At 51.9% G+C, this 17,761-nt stretch overlaps 1 protein-coding gene across 13 annotated transcripts in view; it reads left to right on the top strand.

Annotated features, from left to right (window-relative positions):
• ZNF462 (zinc finger protein 462) overlaps positions 1 to 17,761 on the top strand; it is a 138,082-nt gene that overhangs the window by 99,845 nt on the left and 20,476 nt on the right. For all 13 annotated transcript variants that reach the window (XR_014796408.1, XM_084899730.1, XM_084899732.1 and 10 more), the window contains 3 exons: positions 6,640 to 6,892; positions 8,210 to 8,346; positions 15,466 to 15,689. Coding sequence is in view for 12 of the 13 variants with exons in the window: in XM_084899730.1 (XP_084755856.1) it covers positions 6,640 to 6,892; positions 8,210 to 8,346; positions 15,466 to 15,689 (614 nt within the window). In the remaining variant the exon portion in view is untranslated. The remainder of the gene's footprint in view (positions 1 to 6,639; positions 6,893 to 8,209; positions 8,347 to 15,465; positions 15,690 to 17,761) is intronic.

Genomic DNA, 17,761 nt, shown 5'->3' with positions numbered 1-17,761 from the left:
GGTACTGTTCCTGTCCATCTAAAATGTAAGCTCCACTTTGTTGTTTGTTTTCACTGATATGTCCAGAATGCTCAGAATTACTAATACTTTCTGAATTAGTAAAAAAAAAAAAATGGGGGACAGCCGAAACTGGTTTGGCTCAGTGGTAGAGCGTCGGTCTGCGGAATGAAAGGTCTCGGCTTTGATTCTGGTCAAGGGCATGTACATTGGTTGCGGGCACATCCCCGGTAGGGGGTGTGCAAGAGGCAGCTGGTCGATGTTTCTCTCTCATCGACGTTTCTAGCTCTATATCCCTCTCTCCTTCTCTCTGTAAAAATCAATAAAATATATTTTTAAAAATGGAGGACAAACATACAGAGAGATACAGTAGAAACTTACTTGAAGAGGCCTAGAGTTTCTCCATTATGTTTGAAAGCCTCTCAACCCAGGGAATCCTTTTTAAAATGTCTTAAGCATGTTTTTTGCATTGAAAACATAAGTATGTTTATTCGCCTGTATTGTGTGATGTAGGGTCGTGTGTGTGTTGGAGTCTGGGTCCTTGGGTTGGATTTTCTCTTAGCCTCTTGCATAAACCACAGTCACCTACATTGCTTCGTATGCTGCTTCCAGTTTTCGCATTATTTAAGTGGAATGATAATTTAGACATTCATGGAACAATCTGAGAGAGGAGTCCTCCTAGACTTTTATGTTCTCCTCAGTCTCTCACAGTTGGTCTTGCCAAAACATCATTTGACAGTAATTTTTTTTTAGCAACTTGACTTTTCAAAGCATTCAATGTAGCTTTCATAGAAATGACACCTTTTATACCTACATTTCATCATTGTAGATGATATTAATTAAATTGAAGAAGCTCAGTAGCAAATATAACTGATACAAAGAAGTTTGGGAAGAAATAAAACTGATTCCTTTTTTTTTGTTGTTCATCTACACCTGCCGTTATTTTTTCCATTGATTTTCAGATAGAGTGGAAGAGAGGAGGCAGCGGGGCAGGAGAATGGTGGAGGGAGTGGGATGGATAGAGGGAGGGAGAGAGAAACATCTATGTGTGAGAGATAAATCGATTGGTTGACTCCCACATGTGCACTGACCAGGCCGGGGATGGATGCCCTTGACTGTGACCTATCAGTGCTGGGGCTAATGCTCTAACCATGTAGCCACACCAGCCAGAGCAAAACTGGTTCTTGATAGCATTAACTCAACTGCTGGAAGCAGACATAGATGCACCTACTCAGAGACATACGCCAGCAGGGACACTGTCAGCATGGTCTTTTGTGGTCAGGATGTTTGAAGATCGAAGGCACTGATCTGGCCATGGTGGTGGAGGTTGCTTAAGAGAAGGTGTCAGTGTCATGTGAGGTTCCAGGAGATGAGAGTGAACATCACAAGGCGTGTGTGTGTGTGGGGGGGGGGGGGGGGGGGCAACACGGAGGACAGCAGAGTTCTTCCTGGCTTGTTGGGGAACATTTCACAGGATGGGTGACGTTTCAGCTGAGTTTTGGAGGGTGGCTAGGAATCTGCCAGGCAAAAAGCAGAGGACGGGCTCCAGGCAGCCCTGAGCACAGCCTCGCGGTGATGGCATGTGGAGAAGGTGCGAGAAGTCAGGAGCTGGCTGGACATGTGAGGCTGGGCAGGTGGCCTAGGACCAGGCTGAAGGGCTGTAGGTGCAGAGAGCAGGACAGGAGACTTGAATGCTTGAGCACTGAGGCATAATCAGATCCTAATGGTAAAGGTATGTGTTAGGTGTCTTTGATGTGCATGCGGGCTAAACTAGAATAGACCTCAGAGGAAGGAGGGCCAGTTAGGTGGCTTTTAGAGTCGCCCCTCTGGGATCTGAGGATCTGAAGGAACAATGGGAAGGGAAGGCCGGGGACCCGAGAGGAAATGATAAGGGGGGGGGGGGGTCAGGCATATGTCTCTAGAACGAGATGGCTGGTTAAGTGTGCTGCTGCGGGAGACGTGTGGCTCTCTAAATGAGGTGATGAGCCATTCGCAGACGTTCTGCGCGCAGAAAGTGATGTGTGGGCAGCGACGGTGACAGAGTTCCGCGCGTGGAGTGTAAGGAGCCCATCAGCCATGAAGCTCGAACGGGTCTCAGCTTCGGATGCAGGCGCGGACCATCTCTCTGCGTTTCCCATAGCAGCGGGATCCTCCGGCTTGTCACTGCAGACACCTGGGCCCCTGTCACAGGCACGAGAATGCTCAGACCATTTCTGTTCCCTGCCCGAGTGCATTAGCAGCTGTGTGATAGAAGTTTCGCGGCTGCATTCTGGAATCCTCCTGGCGAATGGCCGGAGTATGCCGTTAGCTGCCCTCTTGTCATCGTCAGCGTGCTGTTCTCAGACTTCCTGTGATTTCTCCACCAGAAGCAGTGGGCTGCAGTCCCGGCCCATGCGGCTCTCCCTCCCTCTCCCACCCCCATGTTTTGGCCTGGGGTATACAGTGGTTGGTTGAATTATCCACAGGTAATATTCTTTTTCGGGTTCCTTATAATACCGGCCTTGAGTTGCCAAATGGCCTGCTTTTCTGAAGAGAACTGCCGTCTATGCATTCTTCTTGACTTCCTGTGCTGTTTTAGAACTTGAAGATTTAAGGGTCTCCCTTCTGCCGCCTCCGGCACCCTCTGATGTACCCAACTTGTTTTGTAAATACTCGTCCTCGGGTCTTCATTTCTCCTCCGTGTCAGAATTGAGCTCCTTTCTAGTCGTTGTGATGAGAATGCAGTTGTTTTAACATCTGTTTGTGACGTAAGGTGGGAGCTACGGAGAACTGAACGTTTAGGTGTCTTCATGTCTAGTGTGGATTTATTAGGTGACACGCTGACTAACACAGTTAATTTACTCATGGGCACTCAGGTGCACTTGACCTGGTCCCTCCATCCCCCTGATGCCCACGTCCCATCATGTCACCCGGTGCCGCTGCTTTTTCTTTCTCCTCCACCAGCTCTTTACAGATGTCTCTCTCAAGACTTTTTTTTTTTTTTTTTTTTTTTTTTTTTTTTTTTTTTTTTTGCATTGTATCACAACCAATTGATTACACATCTGTCTGAGACAGGGCATTGCTTGAAGTCAGGGGCCAGGTCTGACTGCCCCAGAACAGTTGACTTGGATGCTCAGTAACTATTTGCCGAGTGAATGGGTGTCATTGAAATCCTTTGCCCCGTGGCCACCCCTAAAATGGGCTTGACTTACACCCCTTTTTGTCTTTTTCTTTTTTTCTTTCCTTCCTGGTACTTGATTCACGCTAAGCAGAGAACCTGCCTCCCAAGTTTTCCCTAGACATCTAGCCCAAATAGAGCTAACTGTGGTGGCCGGCACCCAGGCCCCTCAGCTACCCTCACACCAGCCGCCGACGGTGGAGAATGGGGCCTCCCTCCTGGATCACTGGGTGTCCTCTGTGGCTCCCACCACACACGGCCCAGTAGATTCTGACACTTCGAGTGTCTTCCTCGGTCTTGCCGCAGTAAGACCCTCCTGTCACTTCGGTCCGTTTGTTCTCACTGTCTCTCTCTTGCCTTCCGTTGGCGGAGGTTTGGGGAGCAGGGGAGCAGGCCCATGTTCTCCTAGCAGCTGGCCGCTCTGCGCTCTCCCTGGGAGATCCGAGTTCCTGGCAGGCTCTCCTCACGTCTGCTCTGACTTTGAACTCGGAGAGCCAGCACGTGGCCTGGCGCCAGAGGGTGCTGCCGAGATGGTCCCGGAATCAGGATATCCAGGAAAGCTTCCCTCTGCCGTGCTCCTCTCCTCCCAGGGTTCTCGGGATGTCACTTGCCTTTGAAGTCAGGTTCCCTTTAGCAGTCAGTCTCCGTGCTGGCCAATTTCTGGAGAAAAAGGAAGTAAAACCTTCACATTGGTTTTGGCGGGTGTTCTGGGGAGCTGGGATTAGAGCAAGAAATCTCCCATTTCTCCGGGAAGATGCCCAGGCGAGAGGGTGGGAGGCCTCATCTGGACTCAGCCCTCCCCTGGTGTGTGAAGTCCTGGGCTGTCCGAGCCCAGCCTGAAGCACCCTCTCCCAGCCGCGCTCCGGTGCCTTTCCTTTCCCAGCCAGACCCCAGCCGACGGCTTGAAGAGCATTAGTTTTCTAGGTCCGTGGTCTGCAAACTGCGGCTCGAGAGCCACATGTGGCTCTTTGGTCCCTTGAGTGTGGCTCTTCCACAAAATACCGCGGCCTGGCCGAGTCTATTTTGAAGAAGTGGCTTTAGAAGAAGTTTTAAGTTTAAAAAATTTGGCTCTCCAAAGAAATTTCAATCGTCGTCCTGCTGATATTTGGCTCTGGTGACTAATGAGTTTGCCGACCACTGTTCTAGGGCACCTGATCACGCATCTCAATTCTACGTGCCAGTGGGTGGGTGGACACCCAGTTCTGGGTGCTGTGCCTCAGGCTTGTAGAAATGTCTCCTGTGTGATCCCCCACCCCACCCCACACACCTTTTTAAAAGAACATAAGTCATTTTGAATGTTTTCCTTTCCCACAAATCTTACTATGTGTATCCCCGTGTGCTGTAAACTACCATGTTTCCCTGAAAATAAGACATCCTCCGAAAATAAGACCTAACGCATGGAAAGATAAGACATCCCCTGAAAATAAGACCTAGCACAACTTTGGGAGAAAAAATTAATATAAAACACTGTCTTATTTTCGGGGAAACAGGGTACTAGTTTTAGTGTTTGCTTTCGTATATTTAGTTTAATGTTTTTGTTTTGTTTTTTTAATCTATTCAGTTATCATTTTTATCTATTCTAATGTTATTTTCTCACGTATTTCAGCCTTTCCGCCACCTTCTCTCTCTGCCCTCTTCCTGTGTGTTATTGATGGCGGGGCACTCATATATTCTTCCTCTTTCTTCTGACCTGCATCACGGGACCCAGCATTGGGTACAGATGCCCAATAGACACGACTCAGACTTCAGAGTCGGACAGGTCTTTGTTCACGTTCTACCTCCGGCCTTAACTGACGTGGCTCAGTGGATAGAGCGTTGGCCTGCGGCCTGAAGGGTCCTGGGTTGCGGGCTTTGAGATCATTGGAATAGGCAGTGGACCTCAGAGAGAATACCGGGCAAAGTCTAAGGAGACATGGATAGTGGACTGCCTCCTTGCCCCTCCTTGGTTCTCGCGGGCCACAGAACTTTTCTCTGAGGAGCCGAGAGGGAGCCAGGACAAGCGCTGCCAGGAGAAATGGGATGGGCTTGTCGGGGTGCCAGCTGGACCATGTGGAGCCCGCAGCTCCAGCCGCGCTAACGAGAGAGGCGGGGCACGTTTTGTGCTTCATTGTACGCGTGTTAAGCAGAAGCTGGTCTTGAGGGTTTACGTAGGAAACCTCTCGAACAGTCCCTGAAATGGTAAACAAGCCTGCTATTGAGAGGGAGAATGAGGAGCTGACAATTGCATTGTTGTGATCCTGAGTGGGTTCACCGGGGAGGTCGAGGACCGGAGAAAAGGGAGACGAAAGAATGGGGCGGGATGAATGCAGCGTGTCCCGTCTTCCCTGCACACCTGGTCAGGAACCAGGGAGGCGCCGGCATTGTTCACGTCTCCTTTTGTTTCGCATCTGTGCGTCTGGCAGGCTCATGAACCGTTTCCGAAGGGCTTTCTCTCCGTCGTGAGGAGCACGGATTGGGGGTGGGGAGGAGGGCGAGACAGGAAGAGGGAGGCTCAGTGTTTCGAAGGCAGGAGGAGCCTTCCCAGGGAGCCAGGCTGCTCGGGGTTTGTTGTTGGGGGCGAAGAGGCCAACGGGATGGACGGGTCCAGCAGGAAGGAGGCCAGGGCAGCCTTAGTGCCCACTCCCTGCTCCTGAAAGGCTGTCAGAGAAGAGCCTCGCGTGTTCTTTTGAGGAAAGTTCCCCTGAAATTCACCTGCACGGTTGCTGTGAATTCCCAGCCTCAACGTGCAACGTTGTGTGTTGGGAAAGGTTCAAGACCTTTCTCTGACTTTCTCTCTTTTTTTTTTCTCAAAGAAATTATTTAGTAGTAGTTGTTGTGGTTATTATTATTATTATTACTTTAAAGAAGAAACTCCAATTTTCCCAGCCATTGAGGCCGCATCTCTCCACCCTGGGCCTCGGGGGCCCCTGGGGTTGAGACTGGTGCCTGTCGCTTCCCACATTCTCGTCCGAATGGCAGACTTCAAAACCCCCTTCAGGGAGACCTGTTTGCATTTCATTCTAATGGGATTTATGAATACATCTCCCACCTCCATGCTGACTCAGCTCTAAACATCCATTCCAGGGGAGCACTGTCGGATTTTTACATTTTAAAATTTAAACCACTCGACTGTGAAAGCATAAAACATTTTTATATTGGCGAGTGCCGTGTGCCAGAGCCCTTCTGCTAAAGGCTTTTTTTTTTTTGGGGGGGGGGGAGGTTTGAATGAGTCCAGATGCAGAGCGGGGATGTTGCATCGCCTCCTTACCTGCCTCTCCCACGGGGCGTCCTGGGCTCGTGGTGCGGTTTATCCACCTCCCCTACAAGGACGGGCGTCCTGCAGCAGCCTGTAGCCACGCTGCCGTTCCATTTCTTCCTTCACTTTGACACCTTTAGCCTCCGTTTTCTTGTCACGTGGGATGGGCCCTCCAGGTCAGAGGAAAGAGAGTGACGCTTCCTCCTGCCCTCCCCCCCCACCCCCTGTCATGCCCCCCGTCTGTCCACAGACTCGTCCTACTCGGAGCCCCCCGACGTGCAGCAGCAGCTGAACCACTACCAGTCGGCCGCACTGGCGAGGAACAACAGCCGCGTCAGCCCCGGGCTGCTCTCCGGGGAGCAGAAGGCCGAGGCGGTGCTCCACTGCGAATTCTGTGAATTCTCCTCGGGCTACATCCAGAGCATCCGGCGCCACTACAGGGACAAGCACGGCGGCAAGAAGCTCTTCAAGTGCAAGGACTGCTCTTTTTACACGGGCTTCAAGTAAGTGGCGTGGAGAACGGCCTCGCAGAACGAGGTGGCTGCCCCTGCTTCGCCCCTCGCCACATGCTCCTTACACCCTCCTACCCAGAGCTCAGGGAGGCCCTGCCCCTGGGGGGGAGGGGACGGGGTGGAGATGCAGGCTTTCTGTACCACGAAAGCCTCGTTCCAGAAGACTGCTCTCGGGGGTGTGGGAGGAATGAAGAGCTGTGTCAGGACAAACGAGTTTAAAAAAAAAGTCAAAGCATCCCAAAGTGGACACCCCGTGCAGGAGGCAGCCGGTCAGTGATTCTCTCTCATGACTGATGTTTCTGTCTCACTCTCCCTCTCCCTTCCTCTCTGAAATCAATTAAAAAATATTTTTTTAAAAAAATTGTGAACTTTCAAACAGGCTGAAGGAGAGACAGCAATACTCTTCCGCCTCCGGGCTGTGCCACGGCCCTGCATGTAGTTAGCCGATGGGCCAGGTCTTGCTTCCTCACCCACTTGCCCGCCCCTTACCTGTGAAGAGTCATGAGGCAGGTGGTCCATCACCCATCTTTAAAGCAGCCCCTCTCCTTCCAGGCGTGATGAGAAAGGCGTTCTCGTAGGGATTTTGTTGTAATGGTTTCAACAAACAATCATTTTCTAGAATCAAGTGTTTCAGGTAGACTCATAGAAATGGAAACCAGAGGCAAGCGGGATGGGTGAAACGGGGAGGGGAATCTAGTCAATAATACTGTAAGTTTGTGAGGTGACAGACAATTACTAGAATTAGTGGGGTGGTCATATTATCCTATATAATAAAAGGCTAATATGCAAATGGCCCCCTCCACCAGGAGTTTGACCAGAGGGTGGGGCCATCCGGCCAACAGCCCATGGCCCCGCCCCGTTTCCCACTCCCAAAAGGCCTCCCCTTACCCCGATTGGGGTGGGCCAGCCGGACCCTACCGGTGCATGAATTCATGCACTGGGCCTCCAGGAAAGTATAAAACTGTGAAATCACTATATGGTGCATCTGAAACTAGTATAACTAATCTATATCAACTATACTTAAAAAAAGAAGAATCACATATTTAGGGGAACCCACTTCTTTTTATACTTACTTTGAATCCAGCCGAGGGGCAAAATTCCCAGAAAGGAGTGACCCCTTTGTGACCACGGTCTGTGGTTGGTTGGGCAACCAAGGAGCTCCTGCTCGGCAACCCTGAGCGTCTGGGCCCTCGAGCAAGGGTGTCGCCCTGGGAAGCCTGCAGCCAGGTCACTGGCAGGGGGTGTGTACACGCACGAGTGAAACGGTCCCTTGTCACGCTGATCGCCTGCCTGTCTCCTCTCCCCCAGGTCTGCCTTTACTATGCACGTGGAAGCCGGGCACTCAGCCGTGCCCGAGGAGGGCCCCAAAGACCTGCGCTGCCCCCTCTGCCTCTATCACACCAAATACAAGCGCAACATGATTGACCACATCGTGCTGCACCGAGGTAACCGCCCGGCGCGGCTTCCGGGGCGGGGGAGGGTGGCATAGGGTAGCCTCTCACCGTGGCAGGGGCAGGGGTGGCATTCTAGGGATTTTAATAAGGAGTTTCTCGTTTTCAAGAATAAAGTGTTCGGTTTCTGTATAGGGAAGGGGGGGATGGGTGAAAAGGGGAGTGGACTGCAGTCAGTAATATTGTGATGAGGTTGCATGATGACGGATGATTGGTTACTGAAGTTAGTGGGGTGATCAGAGTGCAAGGTATAAAAATGTTGAATCACTATATCGTACACCTATACTGTTAACTAGTAAAACAAATGTGGGTCAACTATACTTAAAGAAAAAAGGATGAAGTATTTGGGGGAATCCGTTTCTTTTTCTACTCAGTCTGAATCCAGGCAAGTGGCGCCCCTGCAGGCTGGGAGAAGCAGCGCGGGGACATTTAGGCGGGAAGTCCTGGCCCGCGGGGTCCTGCCTAGTTTCTGGTCCCGGGGCCCACGTGTCAGGGCAGCTCTGTGCCCCCTCAGAGCATGGGAGGGGCCGTGGTGGTGCTGCTGCCAAGCAAACAGGAACAGTGGGACCTCCCCTCTGCAGCTGACTCCCTCTTCCCCCTTTCTGCCGCCTGGCGGGGTCAGAGCTTCCGTCCTAATGAGCTCTGTGACTTTCCCTCCCTGCGCTGAGAACGCAAGGAAGGCGGACATGGAGCTGGCTAAGGAAGGGGGGCGCGCAGAGCGAGATGAAATGCTAATGGGGGACTCGGTTGGTTGGCCATCCCAGCTCCGAATGCAGCTCAGTGGGAGGCTGGTCTTGACAAGTCAAGAGACGGTTGGGTGCCTGCCTTGCTGAGCGGGGCTGATCTCAGCACAAGATGTGGCTCTCTCTGTGTCTGTGCCCCCCTCCCTAACCCCCACCCCCGGCTCCCTGGATGAGAACACGTCTTTGGTCTCTGGGGCCCGTGTGAAGACTAAGACGTGTTTCTGGAGCCCCGGTGAATTACAATAATTGCAGCAAAAGGCGAGATAAACAGCTGCTGAGCTGGTCCTGAGACGGAGCTACTGCTGCCAGGACCGAACTTTCCTTAGCGTTTCGCCCAGACACACGGGTGTGTTTAAATGGGGAGGAAAGAGAGAGACGATCTGTTTCGCTCCCGGGAAATCTGAATGAGAAATGCTCCTGGTTTGTGTCGGCTGTGGCGGGAGAGAGCCTACTGCTCATTCGTGCGTCCGCAGGCGTTCCTTGTCTGCTGGCCACAGGCCAGGCTGTGCGGGGCTCCTGGGGGACCATGGGGCCTGTGAGACCCAGCGCCCGCCCGCCTCGAGGATAAGGTAGTGAGTGACGGGTATCTCGGGAGATTCACAGTGGCCGATAGACTTCTGTTTGGGGGTCCAGAAAGGTGGAGCGGGTGGCTTTCAAACGGCCATGACCATGTTTCAGGAGGCAGTGAAGACATAAGGTGAGGTCTGTTCCTTTTCTGGGTGACTTAAGACCACAGAGGAGTTTCTCTCACCGTTCTGGAGCCTTCGGAAGTCTGAAATGCAGGTCTCCCGGGCTGTGCTCTCCCTGAAGGCTCTGCGGCAGCGGGCGCCAACCATCGGTCCCCGAACCACTGGCGACCCGGGAGGTCCGAAAGGTTGGCGACCGCTGCCCTGAAGGAACCCCTCCTTGGCACTGGCTCCGGGCAGCTCCTGCCTCCTCTGCCTTCAGCTGCATCATGCCAGTCCCTGCCTCCGTCTGCACAGGCCCTCCTCCCTGTGTGGGGCCCCCTGTGCCGTTGACTGAACGCTCACAGGGTGCTGCCTTTGTGTTAAGCTCTTGGGACTCATCCACACTTCGGGAACTTGAACTTGAATGGGAGGAGCGGCGGTGAACAAAGGGATCGTTTCCTGAGTGTATTTCCATTGGATTTATGGTCATAAGAAGCAGGATGCCTCATGCGTAGCTCTGCCTGTATGTACTTTGGGCACCTGCAGTGGACAGATTGAATTATGGGATGAAACATAGGGGGGTTTTTTTGGGTTTTGTTTTTTTTCCCAAATATTTGCATTGTAGTTATGGAGCTGTGTGATTTGCCATCACTGCTCTCCAGTTGGCATGTGAGCATAAAGTGTCTGTTTCCCAGCCTGTAACCCCAGTACCTACACAGACACTGACTTTAGCCAACACTTGTAGGTGGGCGTCTTTTTTGGACCAGAACTAATCTCCCCTGATTTATCCGATCAGTGTCGTTCTTCTTGAGGAAAAAAAAAAAAAAAGTACAGTGAAGATGGCCAATCTTCCATCTTATTCAGCAAAATGCCATGTTCCCTTCCATCCCCATCAAATGTGTTTGCCTGTTCAAGTCAGAAGTGCGGTTTCCAGCTCTCTCTGGCTGAGGGTGGGGACCTGGCTCACCTCGGAACTTAATAACTTCTCGCCAGTAGCTGTTGTGCTTGTGTTTGTGTGTCTCGACATGGTTATGCTAAGGGATGATGTTGCTGTAGTTTAGGGGTGTCGAACTCAATCAGAGAAGGGGCCAAAATCTAAAATCCAGCCTAAATCGCGGGCCGAATGGTTTACTGAACAGTCATAAACTGACAATGTCATAAACTGACAGCGGAGTGCAGTGATGACAGCGCGGTGCGGGCCACATTGCAAGGCCTGGCGGGCTGGATTTGGCCCGAGGGCCTTGTGTTTGACACATGTGCTGTAGTTCATCCTCACCTGACATTTTTCCTTTGCTTTTTTAGAGAGAGAGTGGAAGGGAAGAAGAAAGGGAGGGTGGGAGGGAGGAAGACAGAGAGAGAGAAAAACAATGTGAGAGAGACAATGCACCGGTTGCCTCCTGAACACACCCTGACCGGGGCAGGGATCAAACCTGCCACCCAGGTTCGTGCCCTTGACCAGGAATCGAACCCAAAACCCTTCGGGTCTGTAGACTGACGCTCTAACTACTGAACCACACTGGCCAGGGCAGGGGATGACTTTTTCTTCTTTTAAAGAATCTCTCGTTATATTCCTAACAGCTTTCTAGGACTCCCCCTTGTTGCTTTTCGGCTGCGAGGGAATAACGGGTGGGCCTTTGGTCTGGGCGCTCCGAGTGTGATGGTCTGTGCACGGAGTTTGTGGAGCGAATGGCTTCCAGCTCTCTCCCTGCTTCCCTCGGACCTGGCACGCTGCGGGCGGAAACCCAGGCGTGTGTGGTCTGTCTCTCAGGAGGAATTTTTACTCGGCGATGCTGGACTCCACAGGGAACTGGCTTTTGCTGTTTTAAGCAGAAGGGACCCCTCTTTGCAGCGGCAGCTCCGAGGGCTCGTCCACGGGGTGTCCCTTCCTGGGCCTTCAGCACCCCGGCACCCACCGCCTCCATGCGTGTGTCCCCGAAGTCAGCCTCTCAGGGTCTGTCCGGCCGCAGCGCCAGACGTGAGGAGGGGATGCGAGACATGGTCTGTCCTGCAGTCGGACCGCTGAAGTCATGGTCTTTTCGCAGCCAGCGCTGGAGGCTGAGGCACAATGAGTACGATTCAGGCCCTGGTTTCTCGCCCAGAGTGCCTGGGAGAGGTGTGAAGTCAAGAAAGGCCCACAGTTGTCGCTGCCCCGCAGGGGAAAAAAATATATATATATATATAGCCCGGAGCCCTGGGTTTCTGCAGCCAAGAAGGTCTGCGTCCCTAGAAACACCTAGAAATGGTCCCGCCTCTCACTTTATGTCCCCCGCTCGCCTTAGGAATGAATAACCTCATTCAGAAAACGCCGTTGCTCAGTGCCCGCCTTTCAAAATCTCTCCTGTTGGTGCTTTTTCATCTCGGCCATGTTAGCTTATGTTTTTCCGAAAGGAAAAGCTAACAGTTTTCTAAAAGTAACGCTAGTGAAGATCCATACAACGAAGAGCCTTGGGATGCTGGTCACGTCTTAGTTTGGAAGTGGGAAGCCCTACCTTTCGGGGCAAGTAAGCAGGGCTAGCAAATCCAGAGGTGGTTGGAAAGAAATCCAGATCGGAGTGACTGCCTCAGACACCCACAGCGTTTGCCTTTTCACACGATCGGGAACGAGAGGCTTACACGTTGGCTGCCTGCGGACGGGACGTTCCCTGTGCTCGGGGGTGAAGGAGGAGGGAGAAGGAGGAGGGCGCCGGCCACGGTCAGACGGCCTGGGCTCCCAGCTCCCAGCTCCCAGCTTGGACTGACCCAGGGGAGGGACGTGGAGGAGGCAGCGGACAGGTCAGTTCTCCGGTTTCCCGGCCGTCACCGGAGACAGTAAGATGGGCTCTGCAGGGTGTTAGGAGGATGAGAAGGAGCTGTGGGGGCAGAGGGCCGAACCGCAGGGAGCACTTCATAGATAACCTGTTTTCCCGAAAATAAGACAGTGTCTTATATTAATTTTTGCTCCCAAAGATGCGCTAGGTCTTATTTTCAGGGAATGTCTTATTTTTCCATGAAGAAGAATACGGTACACATTTATTGTTAAATGAAAATAAAGGAAATTTATTACCTGTACACGGTACGGTAGTACGGTGGTAGTTGTCAACACAAACCAGACAAACTGTGAATCCTACAGTATCAAGAATTTACTCATGTATTCAATGACAATCATGTCATCATCTTCTGAAACATCATCATAACAATCCAATTCCTGAATTTCCTGGTGAATTTCTTGTGACTCCATTCCTTTCAGAATCAGTGGACCAAATCTCTCATGTTTAGCCTAGGGGGGCCTTATTTTCGGGGGATGCCTTATATTTCACTCAGAAGGAAACCTGTAAGTAGGTCTTATTTTCGGAGGATGTCTTATTTTCGGGGAAACACGGTAGTAGCGGTCGCTTGCCTGAATCACCGCTATTTAAACGCCATGGCATTGTCCCGGGGGCTCGGGACTGAGTAACATTCACTTCGGCACACAGAACGGAACTGGACACTGTGAAAGCAATGAGTGGAGTGGTAGAGGGATTCAAACAGGAACTTATGTAAACGCGTTGAAAGGACCAATTCTTTTTTTTTTTTTAATATATTTTATTGTTTACAGAGAGGAAAAGAGAAGGATAGAGAGTTAGAAACATCAATGAGAGAGAATCATTGATCAGCTGCCTCCTGCACACCCCCTGCCGGGGATGTGCCCACAACCAAGGCACATGCCCTTGACCGGAATCGAACCTGGGACCTTTCAGGCCAACGCTCCATCCACTGAGCCAGCTGGGCTCTCTTAAGGCTCCTGGTGTATGCCGAAGCGTTTCTCCTTCCTTCACACTAAACCACACCAAACCGCGGAGCTGAATGGTTAGAAGGCTGGTAAACATTTGCCCTCCTGGGAAAATGTGTGGATTGCATCATAACCATGTGTTTCTTAGCTGTCTGCTGTCCTCCGTTTAAAAAAACAAACTTATATTTCTAAATGAGCGGCTGACTCTTTGCTTCGGGAAATTAACATGTGCATCGGAGCCCCGGGGAGGTCATGGACCCCACCTGCCAGCTCCCTCTGCCCGGCTTCTCTGCTGGCCAATTAGCAGCTGCGCTCACGGCTCCCACGGCGGCGCTTGCCCTGCAGGGAGGACGTGATGGCTGAGACTCAGGCACAGCACGGGCTGGGGAGACCTCCCCTGGAGGGGGGAACGGGGGGGGGGGGGGGGGGGGGGGGGCGCCCAACACACCCCAACAGCAAAGGGCGGGCTCCCCCACTGAGTCCCCCCCAGCGCACCACATACCGCCGCCCAGGGAACCTCGCTGCGCAGCGGCTCCGGGGATAAATCACGCTCTCTTGGCTTAATCACACGCCGCCGTTTCTAAATAACGTTAAGTACATGTTGTGTGCGTCCGTTTGTAAACCTACGGACGGCCTTCTGAAATGCAGACGGCGTGGAGGCGCACGCTGTATGTGATCCTCGCATAAATAGCACAGATTTTAATTTTATCCCGGGCACGGGTTTCTGGCTCGCGCGCGGGCGCTCTGGGCAGACGGGTGTGAAATTTAATTTGGAGCGCGAGGGCGAGGGGCGCAGCGAACACAAGCACGCACTGGTTCCGGGGGGGGGGGGGGGGGGGGGGGGGGGGGGGGGGGGGGAAGCACCCAGATCCTCTGCTTTGATCCCCCCCCCCATCCCCCACCGCCTTGTAACAGTCAGATTAGGGATTGAAAAGGCACAAATCCCCCGCGTCTCCCACGCAGCCGCCCCCTCTGCCCGCAGCCTTTCCCGTTTTGTGGGCGCTTCACAGCTGGAGCTGGAGTTTCGGTGAATGAAAGTGTGCTTCGGGCTTCTTTATTTTCAGATTTGATGTTAGACTAGACATGCCACTGGTTTCAGGGAGAGGAGAACTGTCTCTTGGAGAACATGCAGGAAAGGGGAAGGGGAATGGAACTGGAGATGACGGGGGCACGGCTCCCAGCGTGGCCGACGTCAGTGTCTGTGGGTTTTGAAGTTCTGAGAGCTCTGTCCCTCACCTTACCCGATTGTAAGACACGGAGACGACTGGAGCCTCCTTGAGTTGCTAGGAAGGCGCACAGTGGGGGCGCAGAGGCACCTCAGGGGTGTCCGTGCCCTGACCCCGTTTACAGACATCCCACGGGAGAAGGAGGAATCAGTCGCTGTCAATCATCATCAATGTTGATAGAAACAGCAGCCACTTCCCATCTCTTTTTTTTTTTTAATATATTTTATTGAGTTTTTACAGAGAGGAAGAGAGAGGGAATAGAGAGCTAGAAACATTGATGAGAGAGAAACATCGATCAGCTGCCTCCTGCAAACCCCTAACTGGGGATGTGCCCGCAACCAAGGTACATGCCCTTGACCGGAATTGAACCCGGGACCTTTCAGTCCGCAGACTGACGCTTTATCCACTGCGCCAAACTGGTTTTGGCCACTTCCCATCTCTTATCCCTCCTTCCCTTTCCTCTACTCTGCGCCTAACAAGCACCGTCCAGCCTGCCCACCCCTGCGTGCAGACCATTCTGGATAGTAACACACAGAAGTTTTGGTCTCAAGAAACACGGTTTGTGTCGAGGAATACGTGCGTTCAGAAGATGGAGGGGAGGGGAGTCTGTGCCGTGTGGGTCACGGGCCGAACGTCGTAAGAAGCAGCGAACGGAATGGGCGAGTTTCCTCTCGTGTGTGTCGCCGTCAGTAACGGTCCCCGTCTTCCCATCGCCCCTGTCCCCGCAGAGGAGCGCGTGGTCCCCATCGAGGTGTGCCGGTCCAAGCTGTCCAAGTACCTGCAGGGCGTGGTCTTCCGCTGCGACAAGTGCACCTTCACCTGCTCCAGCGACGAGAGCCTCCAGCAGCACATAGAAAAGCACAATGAACTGAAGCCGTACAAGTGCCAGCTCTGCTACTACGAGGCCAAGCACACGGAGGAGCTGGACAGCCACCTGCGGGACGAGCATAAGGTACTGGCCGGGACTCGCTGCCCCCCTCCCACCCTCAGCATACCTGTGCGTGGGCCAAGGCGGGCAGGGGGCTGCCGAATGTGGTCACAACCGCTGTGTGCAAGGCAGGCGTGAACTGAATTCATGTGCACAGGGAGGTTCGGTTTTTTTCTATCATAAGAGAAAGGTAAGGTCATTCCAGGTGGAGTCAGAAAAATCACCTGTAAGGCTACCACCCCAATCCAACTGCTTAACACTGTGGTCTCTCTCAGGCCCACTTTTCTGTGATTTTCATCAGCTATTTTCAAACTTTTTCGTCTCGTGGCACCCATAAACTAATTACTAAAACTCTTCGGAACTCCAAAAATATATTTTTTTTGCCGATCTAGCAAAAAAGAAAAAAGTGTAATTTTGATTCATTCACACCAGGTGGCTGTTGTGCTGGCTGTTGTCCTATCCTATTTGACAGTCTAAGGTAGGGGTGTCGAACTCAATCAGAGAAGGGGCCAAAATCTAAAATCCAGCCTGAATCGCGGGCCGAATGGTTTACTGAACAGTCATAAACTGACAATGTCATAAACTGACAGCGGAGTGCAGTGATGACAGCGCGGTGCGGGCCACATTGCAAGGCCTGGAGGGCTGGATTTGGCCCACGGGCCTTGTGTTTGACACATGTGGTCTAAGGGAAAAGAGGTCAGTGCCCTAAGTAGTTAGGTATTGCATGTTTTAAAAACTCTTGCAGCACACTGGTTGAAAATTGCTGATGTACTCTTTTTTATTTATTTATTTTTTACTTAACATTTTAACATGGGTATTTTTCCATATTATTTTAAACATAGTATCTCAAAGGGTGACCAACTTTTCCTGTAAAAATGGGAATCATGACACCTTAGTTATTTTAGGTTTTGTGGGCCAGACTGTCTCTGTGGCAACTCTGCCCTTGTAGCAAGAAAGCCACCATAGATAAGACCTCCATGAATGGGCATGGTCATGTTCTAATAAACCTTTATTTACAAACGGGCCGCAGGCTGTGAACCCATAGTCGCAGGCCCCTCCTCTGCCCGGTGGCCGTGCCACCGTGTCCCTCAGTTGTGTAGGCTGATTCTTCTAATATTGTGCTAACTATGGAGCTTTTTTTCCAGGGTGTCCCACTTCATGAGTGGACACTAGATGGATTGTAAGAAAAAAAAGGGTGCGTTACTTGGGGAGTGGGATCGATTACCGGGTTCGTGCAGGAAGTAAAAGAAAAGGTTGGGGGGGGGGGGGTCTCTTTCAAAAGGGCTGCTGCTCAGAGGTGCTGTGACGCAGCACAGCTTCCTCACTGCTCACGGGGCCTATTTTTTCACCTCGCGGATGGAGACGGTTGTTTCTGGTTCTGTGCTTGTTTCTGGCTCTGTGCGTTGCCAAGAGCAGGGGCCGCTATGATGTGTATTTGTTTCTGGAAAGAGCCTGTTGAAAGGCTTTCTAGTTAATTAACCAAGAAATCCACAGCCCCTAGTGAATGTGTTCTTAGGGCACAAGGAGAAGCACTTGCGCTGTGGCTTCCTTCTCCCCGACTCTGTGTCCTCACTGAGCCCCCTCTCCTGGCCTTCCACGGCCACACTACCTTAAAGACTTCAGTCTGAGTCATCTGCACCCAGGGGTTAGGATTTTCCTGGCGGGGTGTTGAGAGAGAAGGCTGACCTCTATTGCCCAGCCACAGTTTAATGATTTTTATGGTAACTTTTTTTGCATTCGTTTTTTAATGTGTCTGCCCAAACATAAAAGCAGAGAAGAAAAGCCTGAGTTACCTCACTTAAAAACGTTAATATCCTTTCTTAGTCCAACTTTTGGGCATTTCTGCCCCAAACTCAATGGAAAATCACACGCTGATTTCGAACCCAGCTCTCAATTTATGTCTATGTATCTTATTTATGTAACCACCTCACATATTTCTATTATTTACTAGAGGCCTGGTGCACAAAATTCGTGCACGGGGGAGTGAGGGCGGGCGGGTGTTCCCCTCAGCCCAGCCTGCCCTTCTTTCCAGTCTGGGAGCCCTCAGGGAATGTCTGAATGCTGGTTTAGGCTCGAACCCAGGTATCGGACATCCC

The sequence above is a fragment of the Pipistrellus hanaki genome, assembly GCF_964339955.1.
Source record: "Pipistrellus hanaki genome assembly, chromosome: 11".
NCBI classification, from domain to species: Eukaryota; Metazoa; Chordata; class Mammalia; order Chiroptera; family Vespertilionidae; genus Pipistrellus; species Pipistrellus hanaki.
The sequence above is the reverse complement of the archived record's forward strand: the minus strand, read 5'-3'. Positions and strand labels throughout refer to the sequence as shown.